The sequence below is a fragment of the Mirounga angustirostris genome, unplaced genomic scaffold (assembly GCF_029215605.1).
Source record: "Mirounga angustirostris isolate CCGP_5_RB_7025 unplaced genomic scaffold, mMirAng1.0.hap1 SCAF_13, whole genome shotgun sequence".
Taxonomy (NCBI): Eukaryota; Metazoa; Chordata; class Mammalia; order Carnivora; family Phocidae; genus Mirounga; species Mirounga angustirostris.
Window position 1 is genome coordinate 104857096 of NW_026991721.1, and position 24412 is coordinate 104881507.

General features: G+C 40.9%; 1 protein-coding gene across 14 annotated transcripts in view; it reads left to right on the forward strand.

The window, feature by feature from the left end:
* Positions 1 to 24412, forward strand: part of ALKBH8 (alkB homolog 8, tRNA methyltransferase) — a 52566-nt gene that overhangs the window by 10558 nt on the left and 17596 nt on the right. For all 14 annotated transcript variants that reach the window (XM_064577505.1, XM_064577506.1, XM_045895132.3 and 11 more), the window contains 5 exons: positions 1685 to 1816; positions 2498 to 2593; positions 4682 to 4786; positions 5912 to 5982; positions 20958 to 21064. In XM_064577505.1, the coding sequence (XP_064433575.1) occupies positions 1685 to 1816; positions 2498 to 2593; positions 4682 to 4786; positions 5912 to 5982; positions 20958 to 21064 (511 nt within the window). The remainder of the gene's footprint in view (positions 1 to 1684; positions 1817 to 2497; positions 2594 to 4681; positions 4787 to 5911; positions 5983 to 20957; positions 21065 to 24412) is intronic.

The following is a 24412-nucleotide window of genomic DNA, read 5'->3' on the forward strand; positions in this document are numbered from 1 at the left end:
ATCTCTGTATGTGTTTATGATCAGCTTTTGAAAACTGAGTGGTTTGGGAGTAAGTTTTAATCAGAAAGTATTGTCCTTGGGTTTTCCCCTAGTCAGTATGTAGAACGCTCTGTAAGAAATTGCACAAAGTGAGTTCTGGGGTGTTCTTTATTTGAAATCCCACATTAGATCCAGATGTATTTCCAAGGCTGTTGTTGGGAAATAAATCCTAATAGAAACAAAGAGAGAACAAAACTGTGTCACAAATGTTTTGATACTGGTCTTGATAACTGCTACCAGAGAGCCACTGAGTAAGAAATACAAGGGGTGTTTTTAATTCTTTTTTTAAAAAACTATAGGAAACTAAGTATGAATTATTTGTACTATAAATTGCCTGTCTTTAAGGAATTTTCCTCGAAGCTTTCCTTACATAATTTGAATAAGTAATACAATGCCTGACATGTAGTAAACACTTGGTAAATATTTATCAGGTGATTCACTATTTGTATTTCTGAAATAGTAATAAAATCTAGTAGACGTTTATATTGTTGTTTCTGTGAATTTTTATGTTAAGTGATTCAAGGATGAAAACTCTTCAGCAGAAAAGCTTTAGAAATCACGTCTGTAGCATGAACGATGAGATCCCTAAATGTGAATTGCATTATTCCCTTTAATCACAAATTCTTTTTTTTCTTTCACAGCTACACCTATCTTAAACTTTGAAGGGCACAGGGACTTAAATTATTTTAATATATACCAAATAATTCTTCAAAGGATGATATTTTTATTTTTTTGGAATACTTTTTTTGTTGTTTTACCTTTTTCTGTTACTGGACCATACCTAGTATCAAGCTAAGGGCAAAAATGAGCATTTAAATTTTTGTATTCAGTATTTAGAGACGGTCTGGCTAGAATGGCAAACTGTAGATATTATGACAAACCTTGTTTCTTAGTGAGATTTAAAAAGTAGCTCAATCGTGTTCAAATAATATTTAAGTAAATACTGTTTTATTTGCTGTTGGTAATTGTGGTGGATACAATGTACCATAATCTTTATTTTGGTTGGGGCGCCTGGGTGGCTCAGTTGTTAAGCGTCTGCCTTCGGCTCAGGTCAGGATCCTGGGATCCTGGGATCGAGCCCCGCATTGGGCTCCCTGCTCCACGGGAAGCCTGCTTCTCCCTCTCCCACTCCCCCTGCTTGTGTTCTCTCTCTTGCCGTGTCTCTCTCTGTCAAATAAATAAATAAAATCTTTAAAAAAAAAAATCTTTATTTTGGTTTTTATTTTTGTATTTTCCTATGTCATATGCCCTTAGCATTCTTTTATTTATTTATTTTTTTAAATGTTATCCATTTTATTTTATTTTTTTATTTTTTATTTTTTTTTAAAGATTTTATTTATTTATTTGAGACAGAGAGAATGAGAGACATCATGAGAGGGAGGAGGGTCAGAGGGAGAAGCAGACTCCCCGCCGAGCAGGGAGCCCGATGTGGGACTCGATCCCGGGACTCCAGGATCATGACCTGAGCCGAAGGCAGTTGCCCAACCAACTGAGCCACCCAAGGCACCCATATGCCCTTAGCATTCTTATTTCTGAATATGAGGATGGGGAATTCTGTGAACTGATAAATGGCCTCTGGACAGAATTATTTGTATTTAGGAACTCTAAGTTTTGTATGTGACTGTTTTGTTTTGGTTTCCCACAGCACAATGGAAAGAGTTGGGGCTTCAGGCTTTACCTCCAGGCCTCATGGTAGTAGAAGAAATTATTTCTTCTGAGGATGAGAAAATCCTTTTGGAAAGCGTTAACTGGACAGAGGATATAGACAATCGTAATGGTAAGTAAAACTTCTCAAATTTGATATTTAAATGTCTCTGCAAAATGCCATGCTAATGCTTCTCCTTTCCTCCTCCTCCTTTGCTTTACTGAAATTTCTAATATTTCCTCAAAATTACTGAGTGGCCTAGATCTAATATTAGGCAAGTCATGCCAACAGTTCTTAGGGGCATTAATAATAAATGACATTTATATAGCTATCAATTTTAAGCTCCAAACTAATTAATATTTATTAGCTAACATTTGTAGAGCCGGCACTGATAAGCCCTTTCACATACATTATCTTCTTTGATCCTGTCCCTCCCCCCCACCCCCAGGCATATTTCTGGTGCAGGATCAGCCGCTCAGTACCTTGCTGCCGAAATGCAGTAAGAGCTTCCTGGAGCTCTGTGCAAATTAGAGTTCCTCTGACTCTTTCCAGATATAAAAGGTCTTGTGAGTGGCAGCGTCCATGTTTGACTTTTTCAGGTTGATGGGATGAAACTCTCCAAGGGTTTGTTACCATTTTAGACTGAAAAGAACAGCAGAGGTGAGGTAGAATAATGTCTTTTATTAAAGACAGTAATTTAGCAGTTACCAAAATCACCATTACTAAAGGAATCCTGACTCACAGTTTTGACTTTGAAACAAAGGAATGCAAATATTTTTCTCTCAAATAGTTTACTTTTTTTTCTTCATTTAGTTCAAAAATCCTTAAAGCACAGGAGAGTAAAGCATTTTGGTTATGAATTCCACTATGAGAACAACAGCGTAGATAAAGACAAGCCATTACCTGGGGGTAAGTAATTGCTAATAAACGACAAATGCTGGCTCAGAAAAGAAAGATTTAATATATTGGAAGTATGTCATAGTATGTTTCATTTGTCATTTCTAGGTAAACTGTTGAAATAGCTGATTAAATTTAAAACATTTAAATTACATACGTAGTGCAGTTTTGTTATAAAAACTGGATACATATAGCCAAGGCTAAAGTTCCTCTTGAACACCAGCCTTACTCCCGTACTTCTCGGAGGTAGTACTATTAACAGGTGAGCACATGTGCTGTAACAAAGAGTTTACATCCCAGTGGAGATACTGTGGAAGTATGTAGTTGCTAACATGGAGTATTATATTGAGTATTATATGTTGTATGTTCACATATTACACGTATGCCTCCAACTTGTTCTTCTCCCTTTATTGAATGTCTTGGAGATCTCGCCTGCTTTTTCATTGTATTCAGTGTTCAATAGTGGCTTATTCAGTTAGCTCCCTTTGGTAGACATTTAGATTATTTCTAGTTTTAGCTTTTATAAGGAGTGATGCTCTGCGTGTCTTTGTGTTTATCTCTTATGCAGTAAGCAAGAATTTCTCAAGGGAGACTGCTAAGTAGTAGAATTGTTATGTCAGTTATGTCCATTTAAAAATGTTAATAGATAGGGGCGCCTGGGTGGTTCAGCCGTTAAGCGTCTGCCTTCGGCTCAGGTCATGATCCCAGCGTCCTGGGATCGAACCCCGCATCGGGCTCCCTGCTCCATGGGAAGCCTGCTTCCCCCTCTCCCACTCCCCCTGCTTGTGTTCCCTCTTTCTCTGTCAAATAAATAAATAAAATCTAAAAAAAAAAAAGTTAATAGATACTGAAAAACTGTCCCCAACTCAGCTGTACTGACATATTCTTACCGAGCGTGTACCTCCTTCCCCCACCCACACCAACATGTGGTATTACAAAACTTTTAACTTTATAATTTCCTGATTACTAGTGAGGTTGGCCATTTTTAATTTACCTTTCTGTGAATTCCTCTTCATATCCTTTGCCGGGTTTTTTCTAATGGGTTGACCGATGAATAAGATTTTACTGTATGATCTGGATATTAAACCTTTGGTAGGATTGTGTTGGAGTTATATTTACTTGATGGACTTGAATCTTATTTAAGGCTTACTTTCCTTCATAAAATAACATTTCTGATTCCAGTGAAAGTAAGTTAGTTCTACTTTGAAAACTGGTTTGTTTTTGTTTTTAAAATATTTTAATTTTTTAAGTGATCTCTACACCTAACATGTGAATCAGTGGGGCTCAAACTCACATCCCGAGATCAAGAGTCACATGCTCCTCCGACTAAGCCAGCCAGGTGCCCCAAAAACTATGTTTTTTAAAAGGAACTAATTTAGGGGTGCCTGGCTGGCACAGTTGGAAGAATGAGCAATCCTTGATCTTGGGGTCATGAGTTCGAGCCCCACGTTGTGTGTGGAGATTGCTTTTTAAATAAAAAGAAAGTTTAGGGCACCTGGGTGGCTCAGTTGGTTAAGCGACTGCCTTCGGCTCAGGTCATGATCCCAGGGTCCTGGGATCGAGTCCCACGTCGGGCTCCCTGCTCGGCAGGGAGTCTGCTTCTCCCTCTGATCCTCCCCCTGCTTGTGTTCCCTCTCTCGCTGTGTCTCTCTCTGTCAAATAAATAAAATCTTTTAAAAATAAATAAATAAAAAGAAAATTTAAAAAAATAAAAGGAAATGATTTAGAAAATAAGTAAATTAAATTTAAATTTAATTTTAAAAAGTGGAATAATTTTAAATAACAAGAAAGAGTGGTCAGGCTAATTTCCAGCATGTAAGAGTAAATTTTATAGTTTTATTGCTGTTTTACAAAGTGCCAGAATTGTGAGCAAAATTTTTCTTTTGGATATTTTGTTTGATTAAAATCAATCAAATAACTTCAAAAGATTCTGAAGGTTTTGTTTTTATTGTTTTGTCTTATGGGTTTATTGTTATATTTAGACCTTGACTGTTAAACTAAAAGCTGTGTGATTTTTCTCAGAGTGGCTTTTTTTTATTCTTGAGTAAAACATGCAAAGTAAATATTTTAATGATTTATCTTTATGATTACTGACATCAGGTCTTCCTGACATTTGGGATAGCATTCTGGAGAAGTGGTTGAAAGAAGGTTTCATTAAACACAAACCCGACCAATTGACTGTTAACCAGTATGATCCTGGGCATGGTGAGTATTTTCTTATTTCCACACTGCAATCATATATTTCATAACTGAGTAGATTCTTTAACTCCCTAAAATCAAAGATATGATTTTTTAGCTTAAATTAACTCTTCGCAGTAATTTGCTTATGTTTGTTACCTGTGTTGACTTTAATCCCTTGCAGATTTACATGTTAATCCCTTGAAGAACTCGTGTCTCAGAGTGTAGATAAGTAGACTGACACAGTTGCTGTTTGTGATTTTTTTTTGTTTGCTTCTCAACATTTCATTTAGAGAGGGAGGAGGTTGTTTCAAAGACATAGGAGGCACGTGTAGTAGAAGAACCACATAATTTACAGATCCCTAGAAGAAGGCTGCTTGGTTGGATGGTCTTGCTCTTCTTTCTCCTCCGAGAATGGGAAGACAATTCTAGGATGATATGTTAGTAAAAATCTTTAGGCTCCTGAGTTTTTTGCACTTAGTAGCAGCATCTTCATGTGATATTTGTAGTAATGAAATGATCGTAAGGATTTTATCAGTGGCAGACATCGTGGGGTTTTGGGTTTTTTCCTGCTCTTATCATAATGTATTGTAATTACATATTTAGCTGTCAGTCTTTCTGTTGGTCTGTGTGCTCCCTGAGGACAGGGATGTGTCCTACCTGCTTTACATGCTCTTACCACGTAGCAAATCCTTTTTCTTGGGAGATGCTCAGTTAACGTAGATGAGAAGTTGATGGAGGAAGCCATATCTGAAGGAGGGATATGCTTAGTCTTCACACCTGGCTCTTGCTTTTGTTCTGCATGTACCTGGGAATCCCATGTTCACGGGCCCACGTGACTTTGGTGTTCCTCTGTCGCATGTTCTCTTGGGCTGGGCTTGGGTAGGTGCCTCAGGCAAGCCGTGGCTCTTGCGTCTTGGTTTCAGAATGGTTGCCAGTGGCTCTTCAGCACCAACTGGAGATATTTTCAGTTCAGGTTTAGCTTCATTTTATGTAGTCACATTCACCCCAGATGTTTCCTTTTAACTAAAATTGCAGTACCTTCCCGAGAACACCAGACAGTGCTCTCCCCAGTATAGTGTGAGGCCGCATGTGTCTTAAATCTACTGAAAGGAAAAGTGAAGTGACCTGTTACTTTATTTTCTATCCCAGGAATTCCTGCTCATATTGACACACATTCTGCTTTTGAGGAGGAGATTGTTTCTCTCAGTTTGGGGTCAGAGGTAAATGTTCACACATTTTCATTAGCCATCAACGACTGTCTTACCTTATATGATGCTGTTTTCATGGGATTTCTTAATTAAATGAGTTAGGATTTAAACATGAGAAGTAAAGGTGCTATATTAGTGCTTTCATTTCTTGTAACTTTGTTTTTTTAAAGATTTTATTTATTTATTTGACAGAGCGAGACACAGCGAGAGAGGGAGCACAAGCAGGGGGAGCGGGAGAGGGAGAAGCAGGGGGAGCGGGAGGGGGAGAAGCAGGGGGAGCGGGAGGGGGAGAAGCAGGGGGAGCGGGAGGGGGAGAAGCAGGGGAAGCGGGAGGGGGAGAAGCAGGGGGAGAGGGAGAGGGAGAAGCAGGGGGAGAGGGAGAGGGAGAAGCAGGGGAAGAGGGAGAGGGAGAAGCAGGGGAAGAGGGAGAAGCAGGGGGAGAGGGAGGGGGAGAAGCAGGGGGAGAGGGAGGGGGAGAAGCAGGGGGAGTGGGAGAGGGAGAAGCAGGGGGAGAGGGAGAGGGAGAAGCAGGGGGAGAGGGAGAGGGAGAAGCAGGCTTCGCGCTGAGCAGGGAGCCCGACGCAGGGCTCGATCCCAGGACCCCAGGACCATGACCTGAGCCGAAGGCAGACGCTCAACGACTGAGCCACCCAGGCGCCCAGTACTTTCATTTCTTATAGAATGTAAAATTATCACAGCGTCTTCTTACGGGTGTCTGAAGTTTTATCCATCAGCTGATCAGATGGTAGGGAAACCCCTGTTTTTTACATTTTTTTACGCATTTCGCTAATAGCTGGTGAAGACAAGCCAGACTACCCTCCTGACTCGTGCAGCATTGCCATCTAGTGGCGAAGGATGGTGGCTGCGGGCCACAGAAAAAGGAACACAAAAAATATGTCTTTCCAGAATTTTGATACTTTTTCACATATATCACCCGATCCAATCCCTTCAGAAACTGTGAGCAGTACAGGGTAATACCCTCATTTTTACAGATGAAGAATACGAGGTTCATGTTTATTCATCGACTTGTTTGTATAGCTGCACTCTACTTGACCTGCTCAAGAAGATAGAAAAAGCATGATTTAAAGTGATGGGTGCATACTGCAGGTAGAATTTTAGTTAGAAATCAGAATTTTAAGTCCAGAAGAACCTTTAAAATATCAGGTCATCTAATCTAACTAGAGGTTCCTTCAAAATCTGATCTTGTTCCTGGAGGCGAATACTGTTTACTAGGTTGTTTTGTTTTGCATTTGTATAGTTCCCATCATTAGGTTTTTAGTGCTTTGGCTTTTTAACCGGTACTGAATTCTGTGTGATCATGTTGAGGCTGTGACGAGAGAATTAGTGCTGTTTTATGAGATGGAACCATCTTATCACTCACATGTGTGGATTTTTATTAAATGCTTTATAAAATAAAATAATGAGGACGGATAGGAAAAAGCAAGAGCTCTTCTCTGTCTGGCTTATTTTTATTTTACCTCTTATCCTGGCTTGTGGCTTTAGGGGATCAGTAAAGAACATCCTTGTCTTTTCCTCTCAACTGTGTAACCAGCTGAGAAAGGAGACATAATTGGAGATCAGAGTGTCAACTTTACTACTGAGAAAACACGAGAGAGCATGGCTTTAGATCTGCAGCCAAGTGGTCGTGTTAATACTTCACCTCTGAATTAAAGTGACATGCCGTCCTTGTCACTGACGCAGCCAGACAGCTGGAAACCTTCCTCGTAGAGGCAGGTTCTTCCGCTCTAACATCAGACAGAAGGAGCATTTATTAGATTCTGCAAACCAGCTAGATCTGAAAAAGAGAGGGAAGAGCTCTGCCAAGAAAACGTGCCCCAGGCTAGCCACTGGCCTGAGCCATGCCCTTCCTCCTGAGAGTTAGAAGTGAAGGAGTGGAGGGGCACCTGGGTGGCTCGGTAGGTTCAGTGACCAACCCTCGATTTCAGCCTAGGTCATGATCTCATTCGGGGTTGTGAGATCGAGCCCCGGGTTGGACTCCACACTCAGTGGCGAGTCTGGGGGAGATTCTCTCCCTCTTCTCCCTCTGCCCCTCCCCCTGGTCGTCCGCATGCTCTCTCCCTAAAAAAATTAAAAAAGAAAAGAAGTGAAGGAGTGGAGAAAAGCCAGGTATGTTATTCCTATACTCTCACTCCTGTGGAAATTTCTGCCCCCCTAGGGAAATAGGAGGAGTGGGACTAAATGTTCCTCCACAATTGAAAATCGTAAAGAAGGGAAAACAGTGCCCTTTACCTGCACTGATTATCTGCTGCAATTGTAACCTCCACTTGGTGTCTCTGAAGGCACATAATTTTTAGCTGCCGATTTGAATGATGGGGTTCATGGTTAAAGCTGCCTTGGTAATACAGAAAAGCATGCATGTTGCAACTTATGACAAGAACAATAGATTTTCTTGTAAAAGAATGTTTTCGACAGGTAGCTAATCTGTAATTTTGGAAACAGTATTTACGAAACATGTACGGGTATCATGCTGTTTAAAAAGTTGGCTATAGGGCGCCTGGGTGGCTCAGTCGGTTGGGCGACTGCCTTCGGCTCAGGTCATGATCCTGGAGTCCCGGGATCGAGTCCCGCATCGGGCTCCCTGCTCGGCGGGGAGTCTGCTTCTCCCTCTGACCCTCCCCCCTCTCATGTGCTCTCTGTCTCTCTCATTCTCTCTCTCAAATAAATAAATAAATCTTAAATAAATAAATCAATAAATAAATAAATAAAAGTTGGCTATGTTTGGAGCCCTTTGTTTCATATGTAAAATGGGATTAATACTAGCTCTTGCCTGGCCGAAGGATTGTGATTAACGTATGTGAACTGTTTTCTAACTCAGAGCAGTTCATGGGTGTAGGGACTCACTAAGGTAAGCTGCTTCTTTGGTCCCTTCCTGGAAGGTTTCACTTCTGTAACAGAGGGAAGGTCACATTCCCATGGCCTCAAAATAAGGTTTCTGGTGGTCCCATAAAGATGGCTTTCCCCTTTTCTTCTTGCATTGACCCACCTTGTGCCTGTCACTGTGCAGTTGCTTGCACTCTCTCCTGGCTCTTTGCCCCAGACCTAGAACCTGGCTCCCAGACTTCTGTCCCTTTTTCTTCATTCCCTCATGCTTGACATCCTTAATTGCTGTAAGAAATTTACTGTAGTATCTACCCCAGCTTCCATTCCACATTGTAATAAATTGTCAGTGGCGCCATTGTTTTTAGTGTTTGTTTTGTTTGTTTCTCCTTAGGTAAAATCCTTGAGATTATACTTAACTCTTTACTTGCTTCCTTTTCCTAGAAAATTTATGAGAACTCCTCTAATTTTTTTTATTGAGTATAATTGACATACAATATTATATTGATTTCAGGTGTAAGGTAGTGCTTTGAAATTTATATACATTACAAAATGATCACCATAAGAGGTCTGGTTACCTTCTGTCACCCTACAAAGTTAATATACATTACATCAAAATTCACAGAAAGACTGACCAAAGGGTTACCACAGTACAGATAGCTGCTGGTATTAAACACAGAGGTATTTGGAGAAGTACGAATTTTATAAGAAGTTGGTTTATCAGTAAATATTTTTTATCATGATGATTTTTGCAACTGAGTGGGCTGGGCAGTTGGGTATTTGGTTAAGGAAGACTTTGTCTATTGAATGCCTGCCACAGGGCTCCGTCTTTTGTTATATTACCTGTTCTCGCTCCAGGATCATGCTTTTAGCAAATAGTTACTGAGTCCAGCTTGATCTTCTGAAATACGAGGTATTCAGGAAAAATTTTTGTGAAATGTCTCGAGCGACCCACTTTCTCTGTTGCCAGCTGAGTAGTTTTGTAGATTCTTTGGTTTTTTCCAAACTCCGTGTAGTTTGCCCCAGAGATGTTCTGATGCTGGAGTGATTCTCATCACTTCCTGTATGTCAGGAATGACTCAAAGGGTACTTCTCTTTTAGGAGCATGTTGCTTTAACAGACAAATATTTCCTTATTTTCTGATCCTCAGCACAAATTGGGGGAAGAAAACAAAGACACTTTCTTTATGGGGCTTGAAACAACTAATACAATCTACACCCTCAGCATCCTGACCTCATCTTTAACCTCAAATTCAGCCCTCAGAATGTGTCTATATAAGCAATATTTATAGCCTTAGAAGCCAAGCAGTTTCTTCTTATTTTTATCTTGGTTCTAGGCCCCAGACTTCTTCTGTGAGTCCTTGGAATATTTACATTTTGTAAAGTTCTGCCAAATAAATTGTGTCTGCCGTGTAGCTCCTTTCTCCCTTCTCTGTCCCTTAAAACTTATTTGTGATGTTTTCCATCATCTCTGTAGTGCCCTCAGCATTGAAAGGATGATGATCTGCTCTCCAAGTGGGCTTATATTTCTCCCCCGTTCTGGGTGTGGGTGTGGGTGCAGGGGCGCTTTGCATCTATCCATAGCTGTGGTATGGCTGTGTATATTGATGGGGGTGTATTGGGCCACGTCTTCATTTTCCTTTTTATCCAGTGTGTCCCTAACATTCAGAACTAATGTGGACCAGTGGGTCTGCCAGTTTGTGGGCCAGAAGTAAATGCTTTTTCGGTCGTGTATTTCTTTATACATTGAATTCTATTTTCACTTAAACATTTCCCCTACTAACTTATGTTCTGAAGATGCCAATTTTTGTTTAATTTTCTTATCTTTCAAGATCTCTTGGAGACTCAAATCCCCTTTTGGGTAAATGGGGCAAATGAGAGTCTGCTGACAATTCTTAGAGTGTCCTCCTGTCCTTTATATGTAGCAGTATCCATGCTGCCCTTACAATAAGGAGGACGGCAAAGAGGCCTGTTCCGGGGCCAGTGATCTGCTAAAAAAAATCTGTTTCACAGCGTGACATCATGAAATAGAACGTTTTGTTGTATTTGGAGCCTTGCAAGTACCAATTCTTTTATCTTCTCAGGTAGAATTTGTACATTTACTTTGTAGCAAGACAGCAACATTGTATCACTCCAGGTATGTAGAACTAGAATAAAATTTATCAGTGAGTGCAGAAAGCTACAATAGAGGCCTGTTTAGGAGATGCATGGCTGTTAATTGAGAAGTCACTTAAATTTGGGGATAATATAATAAAAGATACATACATACTGCAAACACTTTGTTTTAACCTACATATAAATTCACTCACCAGTATTTTGATGTAGGGCCCTTCTTTCTGGGAGGGTCCATAGTCTGCCTTGTCTTTCCAGTTTTCATTTCTTTAAGGTGAAGCAAAAGCTTAAAGTTACCTGTGACATCTGATTGTAGGGTTTTATGTTTTGATGTTTGTATTTCCAAGATTTTATTGTTGAATTATCACATCTGTTACAACAATTCATTATTTTGTTCACTTGTACTGTTTGTCAGCAGCATTCAACCTAATGTGTAGAGAAAAAAATCCTGTCTTTGTCAATTTCATTGGTTTACATAATGTATCATTAAATTAAGTAATTGCAAAATAAGTGTGCTTGACTTGTTAAGCATGTAGCTCAGGTGGTGAGAGCAGAAATGCATGAACGTGTTGGACAGTTGCCTGTGATCAGCATACATTTGGGGCTTGAATATACCTTCCAGAAGTAACGGAGTATATCAGTTGGTTAAATAGACGTCTCTTAAAACAGCTTTTATTTCTCTGACTGCATTTTCCCAAGCAATGTGGGAGATACAAAAATATTTCCAGCTTTGATTCCCTCCTCCCCAACTCTGATTTTGGACCTGAATATCCAACTCTCTAAAAGACATTTTCTTTTTTCTACGCCTGAACTCATCTTTCTCCTCAGCCATTTACTACCTACTGCTATTCTCCCCTACAAAACAAAACAAGCTTTTGCTCTTCCTGTGTTTCCTGCTCTGTTTAATTGTCCACCAATGGATCAATTTAGACCCTGGGAAATATTCTTTTTTTTTTTAAGATTTTATTTATGAGAGAGAGAGAAAGAGCGAGAGAGCATGAGCTGGGAGGAGGGGCAGAGGGAGAGGAAGAAACAGACTCCCCGCTGAGCAGGGAGCCCCATGTGGGGCTCGATCCCAGGACCCTGGGACCTGAGCCTAAGGCAGATGCATAACCGACTGAGACACCCAGGTGCCCCAAGAACCTGGGAAATAGTCTTGACATACATTTTTATGATTGTGAATTTTGCTTTCAAGTACTGTTTTAACCAAATCCCCCAAATTTTCTTTTAAGAACAGCTCCTAGTGGCATAATTGTCATGCAATAAGCTGCACATATTAAAATAGACACTCATGACTTTCAAGATGACGGACGTGTCCATCATCCCCAGAAGTTTCCTTATCTCCTCCTGTTCCTCAGCACCTTAGATCACAAGTATTTTCCAGAGTCTTTTATAGGGGCATGTTACAGGATATGCTCTTTGCTGTATGGCTTCTTTCAGTCAACATAATTACCTGAGATGCATTCAGAGTCTAAGCTTATTTGGTATCTTTTTTGCTGAATAGTGTAAGAACTTCAGGACTCTTAAACTCCGTTACTCCTTGATAATTTATATCTCATTATTATTGTGTGTTTGAATTCTCTTAATTTTTTTTAGATACTTCTTTGGCACTTACAGTCAGTGTTCACTTAGACATACTTACTATTTTCTTTGCTCTTCATTATTTTATGTCACACCTTCCATCTGGGATCATTTTCCTGTTGTATAATACAGCACCCTTTACATTCCCTTTAGTCCAGGTCTGCTGCTGGCCACTCTGTTATTTTTGTCTTCATTTCACCTTCATCCTTCAGGGGTACTTTCACCGGTGACAGAATTCCAGGCTGGTTGTTACTTTCTTTTCGCGCATGAAAGATTTCATTTACTTTCTTCTGGCTCCCAGTATTGCTCTTGTGACCTTTGAAGGTGACCTTTGTTTCTTTCTCTGGCTTCTTTTAAGATTTTTTTTCTTTATCTTTTGTTTTCTGTAGTTTTCATTTTGATGTGCCTGATTATCCTGCTTATTCTGATGGGTTTATTTATTCTTGGGATTTTTATGGGGTGTCTTGAACCTGTAGATTTTTTTTTTTCCATCAGTTTTGGAAAACTCAGCCATTATCCCTGTAGATTTTGTCTCTGTTCCATTCTCCATCTGCCTGTTTTCTGTAGACTGTTTTGCTTACCCTCTCTTCTGTGTTTGGTGTATTTACTCTCTCCACTCCAGACGGTTTCTTCTGTCACTAATTCTCTTCTCAGCCACGTCTGATTTGCTGCTAAATCCAGTCATCGATGGCCTCATTTCAGTCATGGTATTTTTCTGTTTTAGAGTATCTGCATGGTTTTTCTTCAGATTTACGATGTCTTTAAGTCATGTCCAGTTCTCTGCTGAGATTTTCAAGCTTGGCGTTTATATCTGTAAACATGATAAGAATCTTTGTTTCTTAGCCTGTATCTTATAGTTGCATATTTGAGGTCCCCGTGGTTTGTTTCCATTCTCCCTGCTAGACTGGCTTTTTCCAGAGCAGGTACTGTGGTTTGTTCTGATTCAGAATGCCTGAGATGAAGGCCGGTTTTCTGTATTTATAGAAAGCTCACAGACAATTATGATATTTATCTAGGATTTTGAGTTAGAAAATGCTGAAAGGCTCAGTCTGTAGAGTATCAACTTCAAAGGCGGTAGGATTTCATAGTAATCTTTCCCAGAATAAGTAGACATGAAATAATGAAGGTGCTGGGGCAGTTGTAATCACCATTCAATTAAATGCTCCAGCGCCGCGCTAGGAACCGAGAAAGTGAAAGTCTCTGCCTGTTGTGTCCAGACCCTTAGATCTTTGCACTGGGACTTGATCCGGCATGGACAAGTCGGAAGGGTTGGGTTCTAGCTCATCCCTATTGGTAACTCCTAATGGACCGTGGAGAAATCACCTCATTTCTGTGCTTTCTGTTGAAGTTTGAAGTTGGCATATAGTTCTTGAATTTTACTTGTTAAACAGAATTGAGAAGAATTTAACAATGACAGCAGCTACTGTAGCTTCCACTCCCACTGTCAACACTAGTGTTACTATGATCATTACCACCAGCAATGAGGTGCGCTTTTTGTTTGTTTCTTCTTTTCTTTTTTGGTGTATATCTTCTAGGTTTGTTTGTTTTTTTTTTTTTGTAATTGAAATATAATTGACATATAACATTGTATTAGTGTCAGGTGTATAACATAATGACTTGATACATGTCCATATTGCAAAATGATCACCACAGTAAGTCTAGTTAGCATCTGTCCCCACGCATGGTTACAACTTTTTCCCCCTTATGACGAGAGCTTTTAAGACCTCTCAGCAACTTTCAAATATACACTATACTGTTAGTAAGTACAGTTATCATGCTGTACCTTGCATCCCCAGGATTTATTTGTTTTATAACTGGAGAGTTGCTCACCCATTTCACCTACCCTGCACTCCCTGCCTTTGGCAACCACTAGCCTGTTCTCTGGATCTAGGAGTTTGGTGTTTTCTATTCTTAGATTCCACATATAAGTGAGATCATATGGCATGTCTGTCTCTGTCTGACTTATTTCACTTAGCATGATGCCCTCCAGGTTCATCCATGTTGTTGCAAATGGCAGGATTTCCTTCTTTTTAATGGCTGAATAATACTCTCTTCTGTATAAACACCACAACTTCTTTGTCCGTTCATCTATCAGTGGACGCTTAGGTCATTTCCATGTCTTGGCCGTTGTAGATAATGCTGCAGTGAACATGGGGGTGCAGGTATCTTTCTGAGTTAGTGCTTTCATTTCCTTTGGGTAAATACCCAGAAGTGGAATTGCTGGATCATAGGGTACTTCTGTTTTTAGTTTCTTTTGAGGAACCTCCATACTGTTTTCCAGAGTGGCTGCACCAGCTTGCATTCCCACCAACAGTGCACGAGGGTTCTCCTTTCTCCACATTTTCAACACTTGTGCCATTCCCTTCCTTCCTTCCTTCCTCTCTCCTTCCCTGCCTCCCTCCCTCCCTCCCTCTCTCTCTTTCTTTCTTTCTTTTGATAGTAGCCATTTTAAGAGTGATGAGGTGATACCTCATTATGGTACCTAAGGAAAGTACTATCCTAAATGAGTTTTTCTTTATGAGGAGTAATCTAGGGCCAGAGATACACTCTTAACTATTGACTTTAGCTGTCTCATTTTGGTTATCTGTGTATATGAATCTGTTGATTTATTTTGTTTAAGGAGGAAAGCTCAGAAAATAAATAAATGGAATTTAGGAAGCCTTCTGTCCAAAAATGTAAGGTACATTACCCTGTTCTTTTCACATAAATTGTTTATGATGAATTTATTCATTAATTTATTCATTCAAAAATACTTGTTGAGTATAATCTGCTAGACAGAATCTAGCAAGTAAATAAGGATAAAATCTCAAAAAATGTTTTTTTAAAGCTAAAATGTTTCATTACCTTTGGAGCTTTGTCACATATAAAATAAAACTTAATTTTACTGAAGTGGTTTGTGATTGACTCTTGTTTTTGGAGTCTGATTTTGGATGACGTGGATTTTCACTTCACAGTCCCTACAGAGGAATGAAGCCACAGTGTGATAAATGAAAGCTGAAAGCAGGTGGTCTCAGTGCAGATACATAAGCATGATTATATTATAGGCTTTTTTTTTTTAAGATTTTATTTATTTGAGAGAGAGACAGAGGGAGCATGAGCAGGGGGAGGGGCAGAGGGAGAAGCAGGCTCCCTGCTGAGCACAGAGCCCGATGTGGGGCTCGATTCCAGGACCCTGAGATCGTGACCTGAGCCGAAGGCAGACGCTCAACTGACTGAGCCACCCAGGCGCCCTTGTATTATATAGGTGTTTAAGCTAAGCGTTTATAGTATGGGATATTCAGTGGTGGCTAAAGTGTCTCCAATTTAGCATTTTTTCTTTTTCACACTTATTTTTCTGTTATGCAAGGTCTCCTTTGCTCTCTTTTGTGCCTTTTGCAAATGTGTTTCGACCATTAAACTAAAAAATGCCTCCTCTTGTTTTACATTGAGCTTGAGCTCGGTCAGATAAAACAGTTCAAAATCGTGTATTTGGGGGTGGAGATGTAGAGATGGCAGCTTCTATTCATTCAGCAGCTGAGACCTGGCTCTGAAGGCAGTGTTGTATTCAAAGGTGGGATTTGCTGACATATGCTATAAAGTAGATTTGTTTGTGGTGTTTTCTTTTAAAATTTTAGCCTCATTTTGCTTGCTTCACATGCATAGTACTGCAGACAGGTTCCCAGGTATGTATGCTAAATGCATACATGGTACCTGACCAGCTGGGGAGGTTTTCACACCAGAAACTTCAGATGACGCTCTGCTTCTCGCACCCTCTCTGGCGGCAGCGAGAAGCCATGCGTTTGGGCTATAGTAGCATTTCCCTCCTGCGTGTCCCGGCTGAGGGACCACTTTGCTCTGCCCTAGAGCACCATCTTTATGTTCACATGTGCAAGAGTTTCCCCCTCCTGACAAGACTACGGAGACCTGTCCTTTATAATATTGCTCCTGGCTGCAGAAGGAGGGAGTAGAGTTTGGTTTCTTTCAGTGATTTTCAAATGAGAGGCCCTGGGTCTTGTTCCTGCCATTGTTTCTTTCCTTTGAGTTTCACAAGACTTGGTAATCTTGAGATTCCAGTTTTCAAGACATTTAGCAAATTTCAAGGCTCCTGTTTTTGTTGTTTGGAAACATATCTTGCTAATAGGAGTCAAGGAAGGGAAACAGGTTGGTTTCAGTCTTTGATTTTAACTTGCCTCAAGGAATGGAAACTGAGCAGGCTTATATGGGAGGAGATTGAAAGGTCATTGACATCAGCTGCTGGTCTCCAGCGTGTTCCAGACAAAATTCCTATTAGGTCCTCTGCCCTGGCATAATACGGCATGTCAGCAGGCTTCTCTTCCAGCTACTTCTCAGCTAGGCAAAGTAGACGTCTAGGTGTGTCATTTTTTTGTAGAGAGACAGAAAATTGTATTTGGTTTACTAAAAATGTCTTCAGTTCCTTGTCTCCCCCAAGTGGACTAATGATCTGGTGATATGCTGGGATTCTGTATTTGTGATCCAAGGAGAGGATGTAAACAGGCATTTTTGACATACCCGTATTTCTTTGTCAATAGTTTGTAGCTTCAGTCTTGTCCACATGCAATCGTGAGTGTGTCTCCTTCTCTCCTTTCCCGCTTGTCCAAACATGGTAGACATGGCCGTGAGGAAGCCTGTGGAATCACCTGTTTGCTGTTTCCAATAAAAAGCAAATTCTTAGTACCTTTGGGTCCAGTGAGAACATCAGTGCAACTACAGAAGATTTATATTCGGCAGGCTGTGGGAGACACGTGGGCTTCCGTCTCTCCTGCCCCCTTCTCGGCTGTGACGTACTTTCCTCCACCCTTCCGGCATTCGTCATTCTCTGTGAATCACACGTCCTGCTTCACGTCGTGTTGTCTCTTGTGTATACGCCCTTTAGGGTTTCAGAAGGCCAACCATCTCAGCCCCTTTCAAACCAGTAAGGGTCCACGTTGAGTTTGTGTTCTTATCCGGAGTGTTCCCAGGAGCAGTGTACTCTCCATCTTCCTGTTTAGCGGACGCGGAGATCTGTTTATTTTATGTACTTTCCTGTCGTGAATCTTCTCTTCACTTGAGTGATAGAGTGATGGCTGTGTCTGGGGTTTTCACTCAATTGTACTTTGGGTGCGCAAAGGTTTTGTAAGATCAGAAAGTCTAAGATTTTTTGTTTGCTTGCTTTGAACTGAATATTATCCTTAGTCATGCCCCACAACCTCTGGGTGGGACCTTGATCTTTATTGACTCTGCCATCTCGGAAAATAAGGAAAATAGGTAAAACCAAAAAGAGTAATTGGAAAAAAGGTCTTGTGGAACAAAGCTGTCCCATGGCAGAATGATTCAGGAGTTGCAGGGGACCTTATTGATTGTGAATCCTTTGTGAATTTTTAAAAAAGTCTTCTTTTCTCTTTTTTTTTTTTTGGTCTTAAGCGTTGTTTAGTTAAGATAAAGATACTTTAAATATGATGATAGTGAGGGATGCCTGGGTGGCTCAGCTGGTTAAGCGTCTGCCTTCGGCTCAGGTCATTGATCCCGGGTCCTGGGATTGAGTCCCGCATCCGGCTTCTTGCTCAGCGGGGAGCCTGCTTCTCCCTCTGTCTCTGCCGCTCCCCCTGCTTGTGCTCTCTCTTTCTCTCTCTCTGACAAATAAATAAAAATCTTTTAAAAAATAAATATAATGATAGGGACAATATTTTATGATGGACTGTTTTAAGAAAAATTTAGTTTTCATCAAAAATATACATTTAATTTTATAAGTAAAAATTACTTTCTTAAACTAAAAAAAAACTGTACTCTCACATTAGATACCTGTGAGGTAATAGAAAACATATATATTGGTCTTTTTCCCCAGTTCCTGGCACAGAACCCCTGAAACGCTTGTAAATTTCCTAAGCGATAGGAGTAGTAGGAGCATTTTTTGTTCTTATGCTTGGTCATTCACCTGGGCTCCTGACACAGAGTACCTGAATCCCTGGGAATATCCTGGGGATGGCAGTGTCTTTTGTTCTAACGAGATGACTCTTGGTGGGCTCCTGGATGAGTGCTGGTCACCAGAAAGACCAAGCCGTGCTTAGAAGCTTGGAACTTTCAGTCCTGTCCCTATTCTCCAGATGGGATTGGGGCTGGAAATGGAGGTAATAATTGATCATGCCTATGTGATGCGGCCTCCATAAGAATCCCAATAGTATGGAGTTCAGAGAGCTTCCAGGTTGATGAACGAACATGTGGCAGTCCTAGGAGAGGGACGCACCCACAGAGGTCAGGGACGCTCTGCGCCCCTTCTCACATCCCTGCCTTATGCATCTCTTCCATCTGGATGTTCGTCTGTGTCCTCTGTCATATCATTTTATAATAAACTGGTCAACAGTGAGTAAACTGTTTTCCTGAGTTCTGTGAGCGCCTCTAGCAAACTAGTAATGGTCATCAAGGGTAATAATAACTATTGTATATATTTTCTAACCTAAGTTCCATAATATTTGGCTTAGTTGGTAGTATATTTTTCTTCCTTGAAACTTGGCTTCTGTATTCAGGACAAGTATTTCCAAATTAATTAGTGTCACGTTCATACTTGTCTTGTTAGTTCTAATCATTTGTTTAAACTGAGATTTCCCTATTTAAAAATCATTGCTTTTTGTTGATGGGAGGAAATGTGTTTGAATTTCACAAGTAAATAGGTGCTGTATATTTGTCACACATGTTGAATGTTAATTAGCCAGAAACTGTAACCTCTGGGTGGGCAAGGTTGTGTCCCTTGCTCAACATTGTGGCTTTTGATCTCTCAGACAGTGAAAAATAAATATTTGTCTAAAGAATAAACTGGAGTCTAGTCTCTCAGAGTATTTTCCCATCAACAGTTTTCATTCCCTTAAGCCACAAATGATTTTCTCTAATAAAATAATTAATAAATGTGCTCATTATTTCTTATGTAGACCTTAGTGTTTCTTCAGAAAAGTGAAACCTGTATGTATTGGTTTAAAAATGGGTCACAGTGGGTTTTTCTCCCCTCTCTCCAACTTTTCAGTATGAAAATTTTCATATAGAAAAAGATGAAAAAGGGGGCGCCTGGGTGGCTCAGTCATTGAGTGTCTGCCTTCGGCTCAGGTCATGGTCCCAGGGTCCTGGGATCGAGTCCCGCATCGGGCTCCCTGCTCGGCGGGAGGCCTGCTTCTCCCTCTCCCATTCCCCCTGCTTGTGTTCCCTCTCTCACTGTGTCTCTCTCTGTCAAATAAAATCTTAAAAAAAACAACAACAAAAAACGAAGATACTAAAGTCTGCTCATCCCACTGATACTTGGTTGTTGTATTTATTTTTCAAGTGGATTGATTTGTTCACTTAAAAAACATTTTTTAGCCCTGTGGCATGCCTTTTGAATTCACATTTGTCAGCTGCTGCTACATTTAGACTGAACTCTTTGGTGTTTAGGTTCCTGAGGACCAAAACAGTTTCTTGGATGTTGTATCTTTATAGGTTGTTATCCATAATAATATTTGAGCACAACTTAGGAAGAGTTGCTGAAAATGTTCCTTTGTTCTTTTATTATCTCCTATCAATTAGCCTTTAATATCCAAAATGTTGAGTGACTTTAAAGGCAAAATGGGTTATATGAGAATAGGCATCTAATGGTTGTTGGGGGGGTTATTCATTAATTTTTAATATACTATGAGTAATTATAGCTGCTGTTTTTTGTATTGTGTGTCAGATACTGTGATTTATAACCGTTGTATATTTAATTCATGTAACCAGCCTCTGGTTGGTTACCAGAGGGGTAAGGGGCTGAGGATGCTGAGGCACAGAGGGGTTAAGTGGCTTGTCCTGGGTCATGTGGCTAGCACATGGAAGACTCAGGATATGAGTGTTTCAGCTCCACGTCCTAGCATTTGACCCCTGCCCTAGTGTTTTGCATTGTATGTGTGGTCCTCAAACCACCTGCATCATAATTTCCTGGGGCGATTGTTACAAATGCAGACTCTTGAGCCTCATCCTAGGCCTGCTGAGTTTGAATCTATGGATGAAGTATGTTTTTTAGTCATTCAGTTGATTTTTCTTAAGCATTTATTTTATTTATTATTTTAGAGAGAGAGAGTACAGGAGGAGGGGCAGAGGGAGAGAGAGAATCTCAAGAAGACTCTGTGCTGAGCGCAGAGCCCATTGTGGGCCTCAGTCCCAGGACCCTGAGATCATGACCTGAGCCAAAATCAAGAGGTGGACGCTTAACTGACTGAGCCACTCAGGCGCCCCATTCAGTTGATTTTTATGTGCTCTGAAGTTTGAGGACCCCAGGGACAGCTGGGCAGTGAGGAGTTTGGTCGGTTGTCAAGGAGGATCAGATGTGGGTAGTGGGGGATTCTGGTTAACCCCTCTTCTATAAGCATTATCATGTTTTAATCTCTATTAACCTAGAAGGATAGCCAGAATCAATTCATCATTCTTGTCCTTGGAATACATTATGTTTTGGATTCATCTTTATGCTTTCGTCTTTCCTTCAAGATTGTCATGGACTTTAAGCACCCAGATGGTGTCACGGTGCCAGTCATGTTGCCTCGTCGGAGTTTGCTGGTGATGACCGGAGAATCTAGATACCTCTGGGCACATGGGTACGTATCGAAATGACCTTGGTGACAGAATATCTCTTGCTTTATGAGAGCTCTCATTCTCTCCTGCTTGAGCCACCAGAATTGTGTCCCATGTCTGCACATTGAGGTGTCCAGGTTTCAACCCCCACGGACATCTGTGCCCTTTTGATGGTAAATAGTAGGCTTTTATTTTGATGAAATTCAAGTTTAATGGAGAGTTGCAAGCATGGTATAATGAACTCCCTTCACCTAGATTTACCAGTTGTGAACATTTGACCATGTATTTTATTGTTCTCATATGTTATCATTATTATTATCATTGATGAATCATTTGAGAGTCAGTTGCAGACATCGTGATCCTTCACTCTTACATCCTTCATTGCATATTTCCTGAGAGCAAGGATATTCGTTATATCAGGGGTTGGCAAACCATGGCTTATTAGCCAAATTCAGCCCTTAGCCTGCTTTGTGCAGCTCTTGAGCCAAGAATGGTTTTTACATTTTTATTTGTATTTTAAAAAATGTGTTTATGATTATTATGATTATGATTGTTGTTTTGGTTTTTACATTTTTATTTTTTATTTTTTTTATTTATTTTTATTTATTTTTAAAGATTTTATTTATTTATTTGAGACAGAATGAGAGACAGCATGAGAGGGAGAGGGTCAGAGGGAGAAGCAGACTCCCTGCCGAGCAGGGAGCCCGATGTGGGACTCGATCCCGGGACTCCAGGATCATGACCTGAGCCGAAGGCAGTCGCTTAACCAACTGAGCCACCCAGGCGCCCGGTTTTTACATTTTTAAAGAGTTGTAAAAAACAAAAACATCAGAGAATATGTGACAGAAACTGTATGTGGTCTTTTTTGCCTAAAACATTTACTATTTGGCCCTGTTACAGAAAAAGTTTGCCAACCCCTGCGCTGCAGAACTGTAGTGCAACTCAAATTCAGAAACATCAGCATTGATAAAGTATTCTTACACAACCATCTTCAGATTTTGCTAGTCGTACCTCATAGCATAGTGCTGTTGAAGATTGCCAGCAGTGTGGGCGTGAACCCACACTTTACTCAGGGACTGTCGCAGTAGGAGAATAGGGACGTCAGTATAGAACTGGGCTGGATCCCAAACACCACAGGAGAAGTCGGGGTAGACAGCCGAGGAGCTGGGCGTGGGGCAGTGCCGATGGCTGGAAGAACCCCAGTGGAAGCATAGTGATGGGGTGGGGTGGGAGGGGTGGCTTCTGGCCAAGGACCATAGGATTCCTGCTGCGTAGACGTCAGCTGGGGGACAGCTGGCAGTGAGGAGTTTGGTCGGTTGTCAAGGAGAATCAGATGTGGTAGTGGGGGATTCTGGTTAAGCCGACTCGGTGGGATTCTTGCTAAAGTGGGGCTCTTGACGGACATGCCCCAGGATGGGGCGAGTTGGGCTCAGGGGAGTCAGACTAAAGTTTGGTCAAGCAGAGAATCTTTGTTAGTGGTTTGTAGTACACTCTCTCTCTGACCCAGGACTCCCGTCTATGACACTGATTAGTTGTCAGTTCTCTTCAGTGGTCTTTACTTGGAAACAATTCCTCAACTTCTCTTTGTCTTTCTGGATGTTGGCCTTTTTAAGGGGGCCAGTTGTTTTATAGAATGGCCCTCAATTTGAGTTTGTTTGATGGAATCTCATCTCAGAGATGGGTTATGCACTTTCGGCAAGAGCATAGCTTTAGCCTTTAGAGGAGAAACATCGAACTACTAAAATTTACATACAGTCTACTGAAAATACTGCTGAGTTCTGTACTTACTAATAATGTCCTGCTTGGAGATTTTAACTGATGCATTTTAAGAAATAAAGGAAATGAACATGTAAATGATTCGGGAACGTGTCCTGAATGTGAGCCATAAAAACTGATGGCCTGATTTTGTGCAGTGAGGCTTAAAGTTACCTGATTTTTTTCGATGGCCTCTAAAATATTTTCACTTACAGTAAATGAAAATGGTGAGGCGATCCAGTGGTTTCAGGTATTTCTAGAATTGAGAATATTCACATTTTCTTTTTTTAAGTTTAAGCATTTTTACTATTGGTACATTTAAACTTAAGAGTACACTTAAACTTAAGAGGCAGACAGATGCTTCACTGAAGCTTAACCGGCCGAGCCACCCAGTTTCCCCCGATCACGTTATTTTCTTGTTCAAAGAATATTGTGTGGGGACGTCTGGGTGGCTCAGTCGGTGAAGCGTCTGCCTTCGGCTCAGGTCATGATCTCAGGTCCTGGGATCGAGCCCCATGTCGGGCTCCCTGCTCAGTGGGGAGCCTGCCTCTCCCTCTCCCGCTCCTCATGCTTGCTTGCTCTCTATCTCTCTCTCTTAAATAAACAAATTCTCTTTAAAAAAAAGAATATTGTGTGGTTAAATGTTAAGAGTAGTTATCGCTGGAAGATTGAATTGCAGGCAACATTTATTTTTAAACCTTTCTCTAGAATCAAAATTCTTTACAATAATTTCAGGGGAGAAAAACCCTCAGTATTATTTTTAAAGGCTCCCATTGATACTCATTGCCTGTAATGTGATTGTGTGTGTGTGTGTGTGTGTGTGTAGGGAAGAGAAGGAGGAAAGGAAGGGGTAGGGTAAGGAGGGAGGGGCTGCAGGTAGAGACAGGAATAGAGAGAGGCTGACCAAATGATATACCAACTATGGAGGTATTCATCAGAATCTCTGGGTGGACCAGAGACTAGGTTGAAAAAGCACATTTAATACACTTAAAAATATGTACAAAACACAGGAAATACACCTTGATAAAAAACTATTTTGATCTCTGTGCTGAAAACAAAGCACTAGAAAGCACTATCGAGAGATAGGAATTGAAGAAGATTGATTTGGGGCTCCTGGCTGGCTCAGTCAGTGGAACGTGTGACTCTTGATCTTGAGGTTGTGAGTTCGAGCCCCACATCAGAGGTGAAGTTTACTTTTAAAAAAAAGTTGAGGGGCGCCTGGGTGGCTCAGTCGTTAAGCGTCTGCCTTCAGCTCAGGTCATGATCCCAGGGTCCTGGGATCGAGTCCTGCATCGGGCTCCCTGCTCCGTGGGAAGCCTGCTTCTCCGTTTCCCACTCCTCCTGCTTGTGTTCCCTCTCTCGCTCTGTCTCTCTCTGTCAAATAAATAAATAAAATCTTAAAAAAAAAAAAAAGTTGATAAACTCTGCCCTGTACGGTTAATTCCAAGCTTTTTTTTCTTTTTAAAAGATTTTTATTTATTTATTTAACAGCGATAGAGAGCACAAGTAGGCGGAGTGGCAGGCAGAGGGAGAGGGAGAAGCAGGCTCTCCGCCGAGCAGGGAGCCGGATGCGGGGCTAATTCCAAACTCTTATTTCGGTCTAGTTCAGACTCACT